The 14,551-nt window shown below is 42.3% G+C and overlaps 1 protein-coding gene across 1 annotated transcript in view; it reads right to left on the bottom strand.

The window, feature by feature from the left end:
• Window positions 1-14,316, bottom strand: part of LOC103624961 (mucin-5AC) — a 50,204-nt gene extending 35,888 nt beyond the window's left edge. The window contains exon 1 of the mRNA XM_017726574.1: window positions 14,292-14,316. Within this exon, the coding sequence (XP_017582063.1) occupies window positions 14,292-14,316 (25 nt within the window). The remainder of the gene's footprint in view (window positions 1-14,291) is intronic.
• Window positions 14,317-14,551: the final 235 nt, after the last annotated feature.

Here is a 14,551-nt window from a genome sequence, read left to right on the forward strand (position 1 = left end):
TTCTGATAAACATGTTTGCTTTGCTAATAAGTTTGAAGGGGTTTTTTTGCCCCAACACTAATGTAAGACAAGAACAGTAAGTAAGTTGATGTTGGTTTTAACCAGATGAGAACTTCTTCCACCCTGATCATTTAGTATAAGCATGACCATGGGTACGTGAGAGAAAACGTCCATCCAAACCAATACCCCATCTGTGGCCATTCCAACATAGAATGCCAAGGAAAGAGCTAAGCAGGCACAAAATGATAATTCTGATGAATACCCTTGAATGCTCCACACACATGTGGCTCAGGGGAGCTTGATCCTTTGAGACCACTATCTCTATGGATTTCTTGTTGTTGGTTTTGTTGTTGTTATTGTTTTGTTTGTTGTTATAAAGGACATATGGATCATGGTTGCAGTCAGTAGAGAAGAAGCAAACAAAATGGAACTTAGAAGACCTTTAACTTCCCATAAAAGTTCTTTGGACTGACCAATTTCGTGCTCTTCATTACTTTCTGTCACAGCTCAGCTGTTGCCAGCACACGAGTTCTCACTGCCCTTTTTTCTTTGTCTTTGCTGTTGCTGTGTGCCAGCTTCCTCTTAGACAAGCAAAGGAGAGGTGGGAAGTGCAGCACTGCCTGGGAGAGAGGGGAAAAGAAGAAAGTGGGCCTTGGGGATCATACAGGGAGAATAGCTGGAATGAATGAGTGAGGAGGCAGAATGCAGAAAGGTGTCAGAGGGAAGTGGATACATGTGGATGAGTGAGAAAGCTGAGATTATGTGTGAGGTAGGAAATGAAAAAATGAATGAGATTTATCACTATTTGGACCTCCAGATCCTGGAGACAAACTAAATGAAACACAATTAAAGATACTGGCTGGCCTTTGTGACTAAAACAACTTGGTATAAAGAATTCCTTTCTGTGCTGTTCTGGGCAAGCCATGAAAAGGACGTCATGCTTCTGAATTTTATTTGTCTTGGAGGTGGTGCACGGACATCCTTGTATCTCAGAATCTCCTTTAGGTGACATTGCTTGCTGGAGTGTAAGAAAAGTTTCTGTCACCAGTCAGCTTTGATCCCTCCCTCTCTTTGATGACTACTGTTCCCTCCATGAAAACTGTGACTACTGTCTGAAAACTAGCAGAGCAGGGAGAACATTACAGAAATAATTAGCAAAATCCTGGTTTTAAGCAGTTGTCTGTTTCCTTTAAGCTTCATAAACAGCACAGGTAACACTAGATGCTTATTACTGTTCCCTCTCTCCTCTCTTCCGTGTCTTTATGTTACCTTTTATCTCTAAGAATTCTCACGTTTCTTGTTTGTACAGTACAGCAGAGAGTAATTCTATGCTCTTCTTCTACAGGCACCACCATGGCTTAATAAATATCTGAATAAATAAAAATAGGACAATGCAGAGAGATGTAAACAAAATTAAACTCTAATCTAGTTTGGCAAAGCATGCATGTGCATATTTCAAAGAATTGAATCAGAGCATAGGATATTATGCTGCCTAGCATAGGAAAATCCTGGTCCATGTGAACGGAGTTCTTACGGTAAAGCTAATGCCAAGCATGCAGTTAGTTTATTCTGAAAAGCCTGTGTTCTTAAATTACCTTTTTGAACAATATGTGGAATGGAATTGAGTTTTAAATAGAATCTGACTTTACAGACATCAGTAATCCCAGTTGTTCCAACACAGCAATTCGTGAACTTAGAGTTTCATAAATTCTCAAGAATGTTGCTGTGTTGATACCTAAGAACCAGTACCCCACAGCCACGAAATGGTAATGTTCTTAATGAAATACAATCAGAAAACTATAAAAAAATACAACAGACAAGGGAGGGAGAAAAAAAGAAAAACAAAGAGGGAGAGAGAGTAGACAGACTAGGACTGCCATTTCCTTGTTGCTCATTCCTTCCTCTAAAGAAACGTTTTTCATGCTGCTGCATGATTTTCGCAGAAATACTTCAACTAAAACTCCCAATCCTTGTTCAGTTTCTATAGCCTTCACATGGCTTCCAGACAGACAGTCTTGATTACTTTTATTGATCTTTTCATCAAAGAGTACATTTTTGATGAGGATTTACTTTATCTACTAACAATTATTTTACAGGGCTCTGATCTGTCAGCATGTGCATTGTGTTGGGGTAGAGTCAAGACCATGCTTCAAGGATGTTTTTAGGCACCAAACGAAGGTAATACAACTCACCCACAATGGCAGTCTCTGTCTGACTGTTTGCTCTGTATAGATTCAGTTTGTGTGACGCTGTTAAATATCCAAGCCTTTGTCAAAATGAATAGGAGATTTATTACCAGAGATAAAATGACAACTACTCTCAACCTCTGCAGAACTCAAGGGCAAAGCAGGTTTTCCAGTTAGAAGGACTTTGTCCACTACCAGCAGCTAATGACATTACATGCTTGGATAAAAGTGGAGGACCCTGAAAACTCCTGCCATGAAACCTGATTCAGTAAAACAAGCAACCATCACAGCCCCAAACACACTAATGTTAGTAGCAGAGGGACCAATCTTTTCTGCTGGGAACAAGCTCTTGAGACCCAGGCCCCTTGCGGTTTACAGGTGAAATGCTGACTGCTTGTTTAGAGCTTTACTTGATTGTTGGCATATGTGCCTTATATGCAGTGCAGTGAAATGTACATGTAACACTACAGGAATTAAAAAACAGCTGTTGTACCTGGACAGTGAGTGGAAGTGAGTCCTACATGTCCCTTGTACATTTAGCAACATATATGTATGTCACAGTAGTAATATTGATTGTTTAGGCTGTTTATAGTGGAACAGAAGCCCAGGGAGAAAGCCAGACTTCAAACATATTTCTAAAATAATGCAGGATTTTTCTTCAAGTGTCAATGATGCTAATGTTTTCCTGGAGCTGACTGTGGGCCAGATTTTGCCCTGTCTGTGCAAATCAAGTCTTCTGGCTTCAGGTGAACAGGCTAGGAGAGCAGGATTTGGTTGGATTATACCATTTCCTGAGGTAGATATACCTAAGAAATAACTCTCTCTAAACTGACTGGAGGTATCCTGTGCCAAAAAGCTCGCATAATTTTTCTAATTATGCCAGCTGAGCCAATAAAACATTGCTTCTTCCTATAAACCTTATATTACGTCTGACTTTGATTTTAAGGGGTAGGGCTAGATAGATTTCAGAGCAGTAGGGGTACAATTAGCTCCACTGATAGCAAGAGAAGGAAACCTGTTTGAAATAAAACCAACAATAGACAACAAATCTGCATTTTCCCTGTAGATCTTTTCCCTTTTGGGACCCTTGGGCACTAACTGCAGAAAGTATTCTCAGTATGACAGATTATATATATATAAATGCAGATTGCTTAACACAGCTGAAGAATCTGAGTCACATCCTAGATGACACACAACCTTTTGGGAGAAAGGAACAAAATAACCTCTTGCCTCAAGCAAAACTCTCTGTTTGCTATTGCATTGTATAGAAGCTTAAGGTTGACAAGATAGACCAATGATCTTCTATGCAACTGCTGATCGGGGAATAAATCAAATGCACAGCTGTGAAAATTCCTATGTGATTCTGAAAGCAGCTCTTTGTATTTCCTGGAGACTAATAATGAAATTCCTTCAGAAAAGTGAAAGCTTATTAATTTAATTTAAAATATAAACACACACTCTGATTAAAAAAAAAAAAAGTTTAAAATAGGTATTTCAAAACTTTAAAAAGTTGTATGTCAATAATCAGAATTAAAGTCAGTAGCCTACATGATGTAACAGAAGAAAGGCAATATAATCATAAGTACAAATATGCATTAAGATACATGATACAATGGATATTAAGAATGAAACAAAGAATAAATAACAAGACAGACATAGCCTCAAGGAATACAAGCAGGGATAGAATTGTTCTTTCAGTAGGGTGGAAAACAGGCTGTCCTTGTGTATGTTCTGTTGTTTCCTTACAAGCGACATGTTTGATCCTGACAGTCATTACTTTTCCAGTCAGGATACCTGAGTTCATTGGTATGACACATCAGATTCTCAGCACTGCCAGAATACAGTTTGGCACACTCTGTGGAGAGGAATACGTGCAGCTTTGAGTCTTTCCTGTATTGTCCTGACTCAGCCCACCATATAAACTAACAGAATCCTCAGGTTTGCCTGAAGATCCTGTGAACAGAGCAGGGATGTGCTCGCAGAAGAGACCAGGAGAGCATCTGCTAAGACACAAGTGGCTGTAAAAAGCAGCACCAATGCAACCAGGCAACCAGGGTCCACCAGCAAAACTTGCTGATGAAAACAAAGGGGTTGGAAAAACTACATACTTTCAAAAACCAGCTGGATACATTTTTCTTTTTCTTCTCTTTTAACCTTTTAAGAAGATAAACCCATACCAAATCCTAGTGACGTTAGAAACTTGACTTTATGGAGAATGGTGGAGTAGTTTGCTTTGTTCACCTGTGTATAAATACCATGTGTATACCACCTGTATAAATACTGCATGGTGTGTGCTTTGCCACAGGGGATATAGGATGGAAAAAGGGCATTTCCATGCCCCGTCTGCAGGGGCTGACCCCAGGGCTGCAGCAGGGCCAGCACACCCCTCTTGGGGCCTCAGCGGTGTTCGGGATCTGTTTGCCAGCAGCACTTTTCAACCCTTTACATGTAATCTTGGGCAGGAGTCAGCAGGTTACCTCACTGAGGTGGATTAACCTGTGCTCTACTAAGTTATTTTGAGGTGGAAAACTTGTGATTTCATTTGCAGTGCCTGTTTGCAGTAGGGGATGGGCTCGTTCTGATCCAAATTCCTGTCTGGAAAAAAAAAAGGAAGGAACTATTAAAAGAAAGGCAAAAGCAAAGTCCCAGCCCTTTCAGGCACAATCTTGGTTGTTGTCCCAGTAGCAGAATTGCAGCAGAGTTGCCAAGTCCTCTCAGAAGGGGTTTCCCAAAGAAAAGGGTTTCCCATGCTGCAGGTAGATACCTTGCTGCCTTTTCCCTGGAGAAGAAGGGATGCTGGTGAATTGCTGTCCTTGGAGCAGTACGTGCCCTGTGTGTGTGGCACAGGTGCTGACAGCCCCCCTCTGCACGGGGGTGTACTGACAGAAATCACACTTGGCAGCCCCTTTCTCTGGGAGTCAGGCAACACCTCGCATTGGGGTGGACATTATCCTTAGGGGCTCTACCAGGAGCAAGGTTTTTCCTGCTACTGGTGCCCACATCCAGCAGGGTCCTGTGGGGTTAATCGGCTGTACCTGAAAATGCCCTGGTGAAGGGGGTCCTCCTCCTTATGTATTTCTCAATATTTCTTGGGAGGACACTCCTGGAGCTCAGTTAGTTTTGGGTTAGGCCCTGGGAAGGACACAACCTCCTTCTTCCTGGCCTCTCACAGCTCCTGTACTACCAAATTTTTTGCAGCATCTTCAACAGTTTGTGATAGCCATGGGGGTGTTTTGAGTGGGAAAAGCTCTCAGAAGAGTGGTTGTTCTCTTTCTTCCCTCCCAAAAAGCTCTTTCAGCATGGATGAACTGGTTGTGGCACATTCAGATAAATTTGTTTCATCCCATACTGATTACTCTGAGTCCTTGTAAAAGGAGCTTTCGAAGAGAAGTGTGGGGCACAATGTGGCTAGATTCTTTATTACTTAATGGTATTTGTGACTGAATTGTGTATGAGAAATTATTTGTAATGTATTACATTAATTATATCTTTGATACAAGCTTTTAAAAACCATAGTTTCCAGGATTGAAGTAATTTGCTACTGGGTGACTTTCTCATGGGCATATTATTTCTGAATCCTTAGCTTGGCCACATCAACAGATCAGATGAATCTCAATTAGCCTAAAGTGAATTGGCAACTGAAAGAAATAAACCTGACTTTAGAAAAATGGCTCTCTCTTTATCTTCTCTATCATAAATGCAAGAAAGACTGTGATTCTCATGCTGTGCTTTGTGTGTAACTTCCAGCATACGAAGGCCTGGTGATCTTGTCACATGTGCTGGAAAAATCATGTAATAACACCAGCATGACCATACCAGAATGAATGAACCAAGGGTAAATTCTCTACATCTCTGGTAGTTTTTAACCCTTGTATGTTCCTCAGATGTGCTTCCTCAGTGGGGTGAGGTGTCCTTACTGAGGCATCTGGGATGCTCAGTGACTTTTTCAGTTGGGTGGATGAACTGTAAAAAAGAGTCTCTAAGCCATTTTTGTAGTTTCCTGGAAGTCTCAGAGATTAGTCACAGTGCATATTTGTATTTTTCTGTCAGGTAAATCGAGATCCTGCTAGCATCATGTCCACTGTAGTTACATCAGTGTAATGCTGACAAGTTTTATCATGTGTCTTGCAGTGCAGGCTGGCCTTGATGGCCTTGATGGCCTTGTGGCTTAGGATCACTGTTTTGTGTGAAATTCTGCTTCAGGAGCACTCCTTTGGTTCTGCAAAGTGCTTCTTTGGTACTGAGGAAGAAGAGCTCATGAGCTTTGTGAAGTTTGCAGGAGCTGAGTGGACTCAAACTGTTCTTTGCCCTTTCTCTGCAGTGTACTCCGAGCCTGGAGAGCTAAGAAGTGGCAGAGGAGAGTAGATCACATAATCTTTTAATCAGCTGAAGTCTTCCTTGTGCCAAATAAGTGACTGATGATTTAAAGCTCTTTTATAGTGCAGTTGTGTCACAGGAGAATATAGCCCATACTGCTTACTACAAAAAACATCAACTCTATCCCAGCCAAAACCAGCACACAGTGACTAACAAACTTTACAATATTTTATTTTATAAAAGCCCAGATAATATTGGAAATCCAAATGTTGTTTAGGTTGAAAATTTACTTATGATGGAATCTCAGCTGGGATTGAAATACTGTTTATTGAAATACTGTTCAGTAAAATCCTGTATAGTATTACTGAGGGATGGATAACATTGTTCCCATAGCTTCCTTGCTAAATGTAATGGTTAGATCAAGTGTACTGTGACAACTTTATTATGAATGCTATAAAACTACTCCTTGCCATGAGGTATGTGAGGTAATGTTTTGCATTATCTTCAGTTGACCAAATTTAGTGCAATTACAATGCTCACTTCCTGTAAAATAGCAGATATCTGAATAATGGACCTTAATTACCATCAGAATGAGGTCATAAAGCACAAAACACTGATAGCAGAGCAAATGATAAAACTACATCAGGGAGAATAATCTCGTTCTCCAGAATACAGAGCAAACAGCAATTAATGTGAATAAGAAATTCAGTTCTGTTGTGGCAGGAGATCATTCCCTGAAGGTGTTTATCATGCCTTTTCTGCAGATTTTCATGTTATGGCTGTGTTGCAGTTGGCAGCCGTGTGCTTCAGTAGCTGTGACATTGAGTAATGACAGAAAGCTCTGGTTTGGCCCTACAGCTCTCTAGAGATCAGTTAAACTGGAGTGAGAGTTTTTCATTGACTCCTTGCTGAGTGAGGGAACAGCTGCAGAGTTCAGAGAATCTGATATTCTCTGAAACAAAAGCCAGTTTCAAATTTGCCTTGGAATCATGCTTCTCTCAAATATTTTGGACTTTTTTTTTTTTTTTTTTTTTTTTTTTTTATTCAGTGAATCCCAGTAACAATCTTGAAGATATCCTTGTAGATAGACTGGTGCAAATGCAGAAGCAGTGGTTAGTTTCAGAACTGGCTACTAAGACTCAAGCATTTTCATTTTGTGAGATTAAGTGTGTGAGATATCCATAATTACTCTATTTAAGAGCTCCATTTTTGACTGCCTGGACAGTCTTTTGCTTTCTTAAAACAGAAGGAGGCAAAAGTGGGATTTCATTTGTATGTATGGTTGTAACAGGAGGAGAGTAGTTAGAGGCAGGCAGAATAAGTTTCTGTCTATTTAAGAAAACCCAAACCCAGTTATTTTAATAGTGGAAACATTTGCTGGTTACTTATTATCAAATTGTTGCAATAAATAGGAGTTATAATGAATGCCAAAAGAAATCTGAGACTCAAGAAGGAAGATAATTTTTGAAACAGTAAGGAGAAAAGGAAAATTTGACAATAATGACCACTGCATCCTCTGCAAAAATGTATTTCCTGTACATTTATAATTGTTTTATTCTTACATTAATAATGTTTGAATAGAATTAGTCTCCTTTTCTGTTGTAAAACTCTGTCTTAATCTGCCTTGTTGCAAGAGGGTGGCTTTTTGCAATGATTAGAACAAAACCTACTGAAGAAGTAAAAAGCTTCCTTCTTAGAGTTGGGTTTTACTATTATAAAGTGTGGCTTCCATTCTTGAGTTCTCTATTATCAGCCCAGCTCCTGAATTGTGCCACAAACAACCCTAAGTCCTTTGATAGCTGTTTTCAGAACATGATGTCGTTTAAACACTGTCTTGCTTTAAGAGGCAAATGAACTACTTGAAGTGGATTCCTAGCTGGAATCTGAATAGACATATAATTTCAGGTCAGAGTTTATATGTTGCTGATAATTACAAAGCATAATTGAAAAGTGATTATTAGTCATTTGTTATTTACACTGCAGAGTTTTAATTGTTGTGTGAAGAAGGAATAATAATAAGCTGGTAATGAAATAATTGAGCTACTTAACAAGAGACCTGAGTGGACAGCAAAGGCATGAATGCCCATTAATTCAATATTGAAATTAGATGCTAAACCTTTGGATGCTGGTGAGTTTTTTCAGCTGGAATAACTTCTAAGTGAATGATTTCTCTGCTGCAACTTATTTGTGTTCCAAAGATGACCAGGTAAGAAAAAATAATCAAGCAATATATGAACCAGTCTTGTTATGCTACGTGGAATGGATGCTTGTAGATTCAGCAGTTAAGTCAAGGGCAAAGTTCATCATCAGGATCTGAAAGTAAGGAATAGTTGTGTGGCTCACTTTGAAGTGCCTGGAAAGAAACCCTTTTGACAGCAAACCTGTTCATCCAGGCCTGTAAACTGTGAGCCCAGAGCCCTCTGGTGTTGCTGTTGGTGTAACAAACATTAACCATCTACACCAGCACAGTTCAGGGCGACCTGCAGGTGTTCTGACCTGTGTCAGGAAAGACCTGCCAAGCCAATCACTTTCTCCCACCCAATCATTTATTGACTCTATTATTTATCTATGGTTTTAAAAAATGATTAGTTATTTTTCAGAAGGGTAAGTGGTTTCATCTACCCTAATTTTTAGGGAGGTTTACTTTGGTGCTGTTACCCAGTCTGTGTCAGCAACAACTCAGAGCAAAGATAGGTCCTGTGAAAGGAAAATTTAGGAAGACTGAAAGGCTGCTCAACTACATCCGTTGCAGTCCTCTGGTTTTCATTTACTCCATGTCTTGTTTCAAGACCTTTCATTTTGTCCTTAATGCCCAAAGCATGTTGTCCCTCTGTCCTCCTTTTGAATTGAGGGTTCCCATTTGCTCTTTCCTAGCACTGGGACTGCATCTGTGCTAGAAATCCTTTCTTCTCCAAGGGTCTGCAGTACTTCCTGAGCCACAGGTTTGGCGTGCCTCCACAATTTACCTTGGCTTATGTGTCCCTTGCTTCCCGTCTCCCCATGCCAGGACTGAAGCCTGTCAATTCCCTTGCTTCTATTTCTGATTTTTCTTTTCTTCTTATGCCATCAAACTCTTCTGTCCCTGCCATTATCATGCCATTATCACCTCTCAGTCTTCCCATGTGCCACATCTTCCCTTCTATTCTTCCTCATTGTGTTAGTTTTTTCTCTTTCCTGTATGAAGTAGCTGATGGTACAGACTTATTACACAGAGAGATCTGCAGGAAAGAGGATATCCTCTGGAATGTTGAGATACAGGCTTTGTATGGAAAAACAACTAATGATCTTGAAGCTTTAAATTTATCATCACAATCAGGTGTATATTGATTGACAAATCTTTTTTCTGTATGCTTATGTTCTTTTATCATTTTTACGTTAGGTGTTAGTAAAGTAAGTTTCCCAATGCTACATGGTCCACATTTAGGGTTTGATGGAATGGCAGGCCAAACTCTATCTCCGCAAATGAAAAAGTCTCCTTGTGGTAATTGTAAAGGAACATGGTTGGGTGCTGTCTGTAAGACTGAGGTGAAATTGCACCAAGATGTCACATTTTTGTATAATGCATGATTTGGAGTGACATGTCTGATTTTGTTTTTAATTCTGTTTTGAACTGGAGAATCAAATATTATGCAAAAATCCATTCTTACTGAGCCAAGGATTTCCAATTCTTGAGGTTCATAGGGTGTCTTAGGGAGAAATTTAGTCCACACCCCCCATTCCACTGCAGGATTCATGACGAATCGTGAAAGATCTGAAGAGACATTTTTTGGTATTGGCCAATTGTCTACTGATAAACCAACCACGCAGGTTGAAAATGGCTTTTCTGGACTTGAGTAAGTCAAACAAATGGTATCCAAGCCTGAGGCATTGGCTAAGGTTACCCAAACATTTTTGGTTGACTCCCGGGCAGGATCACGTTACTTAAGGCAAACAGTGAAATAATAGGGTACAAGTAGGATACCTGAAGTAGTTCCATGTTTTTCTTTGGTTTCTTTTCTCAGTCTCGTTTTGAGACAAGCCAATCATAAGGCACAAAAATTATTTCTTTTGCATTCAAGTCTGCAAATTTGGACCTCTTTGGATTCTCTTTAAAGTTCTCTCCAATTACTGTGGAGACGAGGACTATTTCCTCCTTTGTGACCTAATATAATTCTGAATCATAACATGTTCCACACCATGCACTTGTCAACAAGGCTTTACGATACCAACAATTCCCACACTACTATACTGGCACAAACCCCAAAGTTCACAGCTTCTGCATGTGGGACGAAAGATGTTTATCATCAGCTGCGGTCTTTTTTGCAGTTCCCGTCTATGTGCTTGCTTCTCTGCTTCCAGGGGCGTCTGGGTATTCCTGTAGTTTGTAGGGCTTCATGTTTTTTGAAGGAATCCACTTTGGACCAGCACCTGCAGAGACACAAGCATACCCTTTGCCCCAGGTTATTAGTGAGAATGGGCCTTCAATTTTCCCGGTCTCTGGATTTCTGATCAAAACTAAAGGGTTTTCCTTTAACTTTGCTTGTGTGGTGTTGGAAAAATGTCTGATTATTGGCGGATTTGGTTCTGCAAAAGAGCTGTTTAAAAAATTTAAAACGTAGAGCGCTTTATTCAAGCGCGTTTGAGGAGTAACCTCTGCCTCCCCCCTTTTTTGTTTATCCACCTTCAATTTTCCCGGTCTCTGGATTTCTGATCAAAACTAAAGGGTTTTCCTTTAACTTTGCTTGTGTGGTGTTGGAAAAATGTCTGATTATTGGCGGATTTGGTTCTGCAAAAGAGCTGTTTAAAAAATTTAAAACGTAGAGCGCTTTATTCAAGCGCGTTTGAGGAGTAACCTCTGCCTCCCCCCTTTTTTGTTTATCCAAAAGGGATTTTAAAGTTTGCTGTGTTTTTTCAATGATTGCTTGCCCTGTAGGAGAATGAGGAATACCAAAGGAGTGACGTACACCCCAATTCATTAGGAATTTATGTAGCTCCTTTGGTATGTAAGCTGGACCATTGTCTGTTTTCATTTCTTGAGGCACATCTAATGATGCAAATGCTTGCAGGAAATGCTGACGTGCATGTTTCGCTGTTTCTCCTGTGTGCAAGGAAGCAAAAACTGCATTGGAAACCAAGAATTCTTGTTTGGACTCAGTTATTTATTATATCTTATCAGTAATACAGCTGCACAGGCTGTATTAATTACAGGCAAGGTAACAGGGTGGAAAATGGCCGTGAGTTCTAACTTCCAAGGCTTTTTAAAGTCTAAATTAACCAATGTCTTGGTTTGAAAGACAGGTGTCTGCTAAGGAAGGCAGGAGCCTCCCTTGGAATGGCAGATGCGACCCCCCTTCCCTCCAAGTTAATTTTGAAATCAAGGGGCTTTTAGGCAAAGATGTGGGAAATAGGAATAACAGTTCTTTACTATTATATATCTATATGTGTATAACCAGTCAAACAAGCAACAATAACTATGGCAGTAACAGCGAACAATCACAAACCCAGTGCCAGCCCTCTCGGCTGTCAGGCCCTTTCCCCTCGGGTGCAGTTCCGCTCGCAGCCGGCAGGGGCGCTGGCGGCTCCCGGTGAGCAGGGCAGGTGCGATGGTTCCCCCGCGGCTGCAGGGGGCGCTCCGGAGCGAGCTCGGGGAGCACGCGGCACCGGTGCCCTGGGATCCCGGGAAGGGATGGAACAAAGGAGCTTCACAAACCCCTGGGCAGCCGATCCCGGACTCTCAGGAACAGCAGGCTGGGACGGCAGGGCGGCGCGACGGGGGAGCAGGGCAGCCATGGCCCAGCTCCCACCGGGGTAGGGAAGGTGGGCTTGGGATCCCGGGGTTTTCTCCGGCAGAAGAAAAAGCAGCCGACGAAACAGCCTCTCTCTCTGTCCAAGCGCTGGGGACGGACTGCCCACACACCCAGGTGAAACAAAAGAGTAGCCAGATACACCCCACCACTATAACCACCCCTTTTGTCTTCTGAAATACCCAGCCATTTGTCCCCCTAGCAACACGTATGGGGAAAATTCCTTTAACAGAAAAAAGATAACAAACCAGGAGAGCTCCTAAAACCCCAACAACCAGTGATGAAATACCAAGTAATATGTTTTTATTTATAATCCAATTACTAACTTTTCATGTCTCGCAGTGCGGGACTTTTGACCCAATAGCATAAACCCTAGATTTTTGAAGAAGAAGGAGAAAGGGGAAAGGAAGGAGATCCACACCCAAATTCCTCCATATTGTAACCTATATCCCCTAAACCTAATTTTCTACATCTCTACGTATTCCACCCAGTGATATAAGTTTTAATCACACAGCAACAACCTCAGTGGTATCACACAATTTAGGGAGCTTTTCCCAAGGTTTTGGGTCGAATACAGTGTACTTCTGAGGATCACTGCTTGTCAGCACTGAAAGGCTGAAATTCTCAGAACACAGGCTTCCAACAAAGGAGTCCTCACGGAGCCCTGCCCCCCCTCCCCCTGGTCCACCTCTCATCTATCTCCTGGACAGCCTCAGGAACCCAATCATTCACTTGAGGCCAAAGGGAGCTGGTTACCGAAACTGGGTGAGGCATGCCTCCAGCTCCTCTTGCTGCGTGCTGAATCCAGACAGTGCAAGGATCCCAGACGAGTTCCCAATTTTCAGGAAAATTCATGTCCAAAAAAGGAGGCAGAGGAGTCCTGCTGCTTTATTCGAATAAAGGGAGAGAGTCCACTGGGGCACATGCCTGCAGGATTTCTCTCTTGCACTCTTGGAGAGCGCAGGCCCTTTTTATCCCAAACTCCCGGCCGCATCTCACCCTCTTCCTTTCCCCAGTGGCTGAGGTACAGGGAAGGTACCCTGTTGGGGTTCTGCTACAGTGGGGATACTGTAACACACATACCAAACAAGGAGTCCTGTGGAAAAGAAATATATATGGACAGATTCTTGGTAGATGTTTCAGAGATGTTTATTTCTCCAGCCGCGTGGCCGGGGCTCTGCCGAGGAACTCTCTCAATCACCGGACCCGAGGGTCCTTGCCCGCGCAGGGAAACACGAAACAACCAATGGGGAACGAGGCTGACCAGGGCCAGGGAAACCCCATTTCTCCCGCCCCAGGGCCCCTCTCCCAGGGCTACATGGCGGGGGCTCCCTGGTCAGCCTCGTTCCCCATTGGTTGTTTTGTGTTTCCCTGCCCAGGAAGGACCCTGCTGGTCTGGTGATTGCCACAGTTCTTTGGCAGTCCCCGGCCATGCAGCTGGAAAAGAGACATCTCTGAAAAACATCTATCAAGAATTGGTCCTTGTATTTTTTCATGGGCCTTGCTGTCTTACGCATGTTACAAAAATCCCCACTGCAACAATGGTGGAGAATGTGGGCATAACAATCCCTTGGAGACAGTGCCTGTGAAATAACTAAACTTCTGAAGATCCCCGAAAATTCGTGAGTAAAAAACACTCAAGATCTCTCTTCTCGCCTTGGCTTGGCTGTTCTCTCTGGACTATGGAGGAATCGTGGGAAATGTGGCTGTCTAAGCTGCAGAAAGAAATGTATCTACAAGTTAAAGGAACCCTGGCACAACAAAACAGGAAACTTGCTCCGGGAGATCTAGAACATCTTTTTGACTGGCTTTTCAAAAATTTCTTTGATATTTCTTGAGACTTACTTTTTGATATTAATCCTCCTGGAATTGGTAACTTGAATTTTTGGTCCGAGATCTTGGGTGAGATAATAGCTCAATCAAAACATGCACTAGTGATAGAACTTCTCTGTGCATCTCCTGTAATCAGTGAAGCTCTTCAGGAGCATTTGCATGGTCCCATTACCTCTGTGGTGGAAGATGACCGTCATCACACGGCTGAGACTGCGCGGCGGCCATCCCAGGGGTGCGTGACTGCAGCCACAGGGTCTCCTCTACCCGTGCCAGTGGAGGTGCCTGCACTGGATGTGCCCGGCCCCTTCGGGAGCGCGCACCTTATCGCGGACCCCATCCCTGTCTCGGGGTCCCTGGCTGCGCGACTGTGAGTGAGGGAGTGACGCCGCAGGCGCTGTGGGGGCCGGGGGCCACGTGCAGCAGAGAGGGGGG

Source organism: Corvus brachyrhynchos, unplaced genomic scaffold (assembly GCF_000691975.1).
Source record: "Corvus brachyrhynchos isolate BGI_N302 unplaced genomic scaffold, ASM69197v1 scaffold62, whole genome shotgun sequence".
Lineage (NCBI taxonomy): Eukaryota > Metazoa > Chordata > Aves > Passeriformes > Corvidae > Corvus > Corvus brachyrhynchos.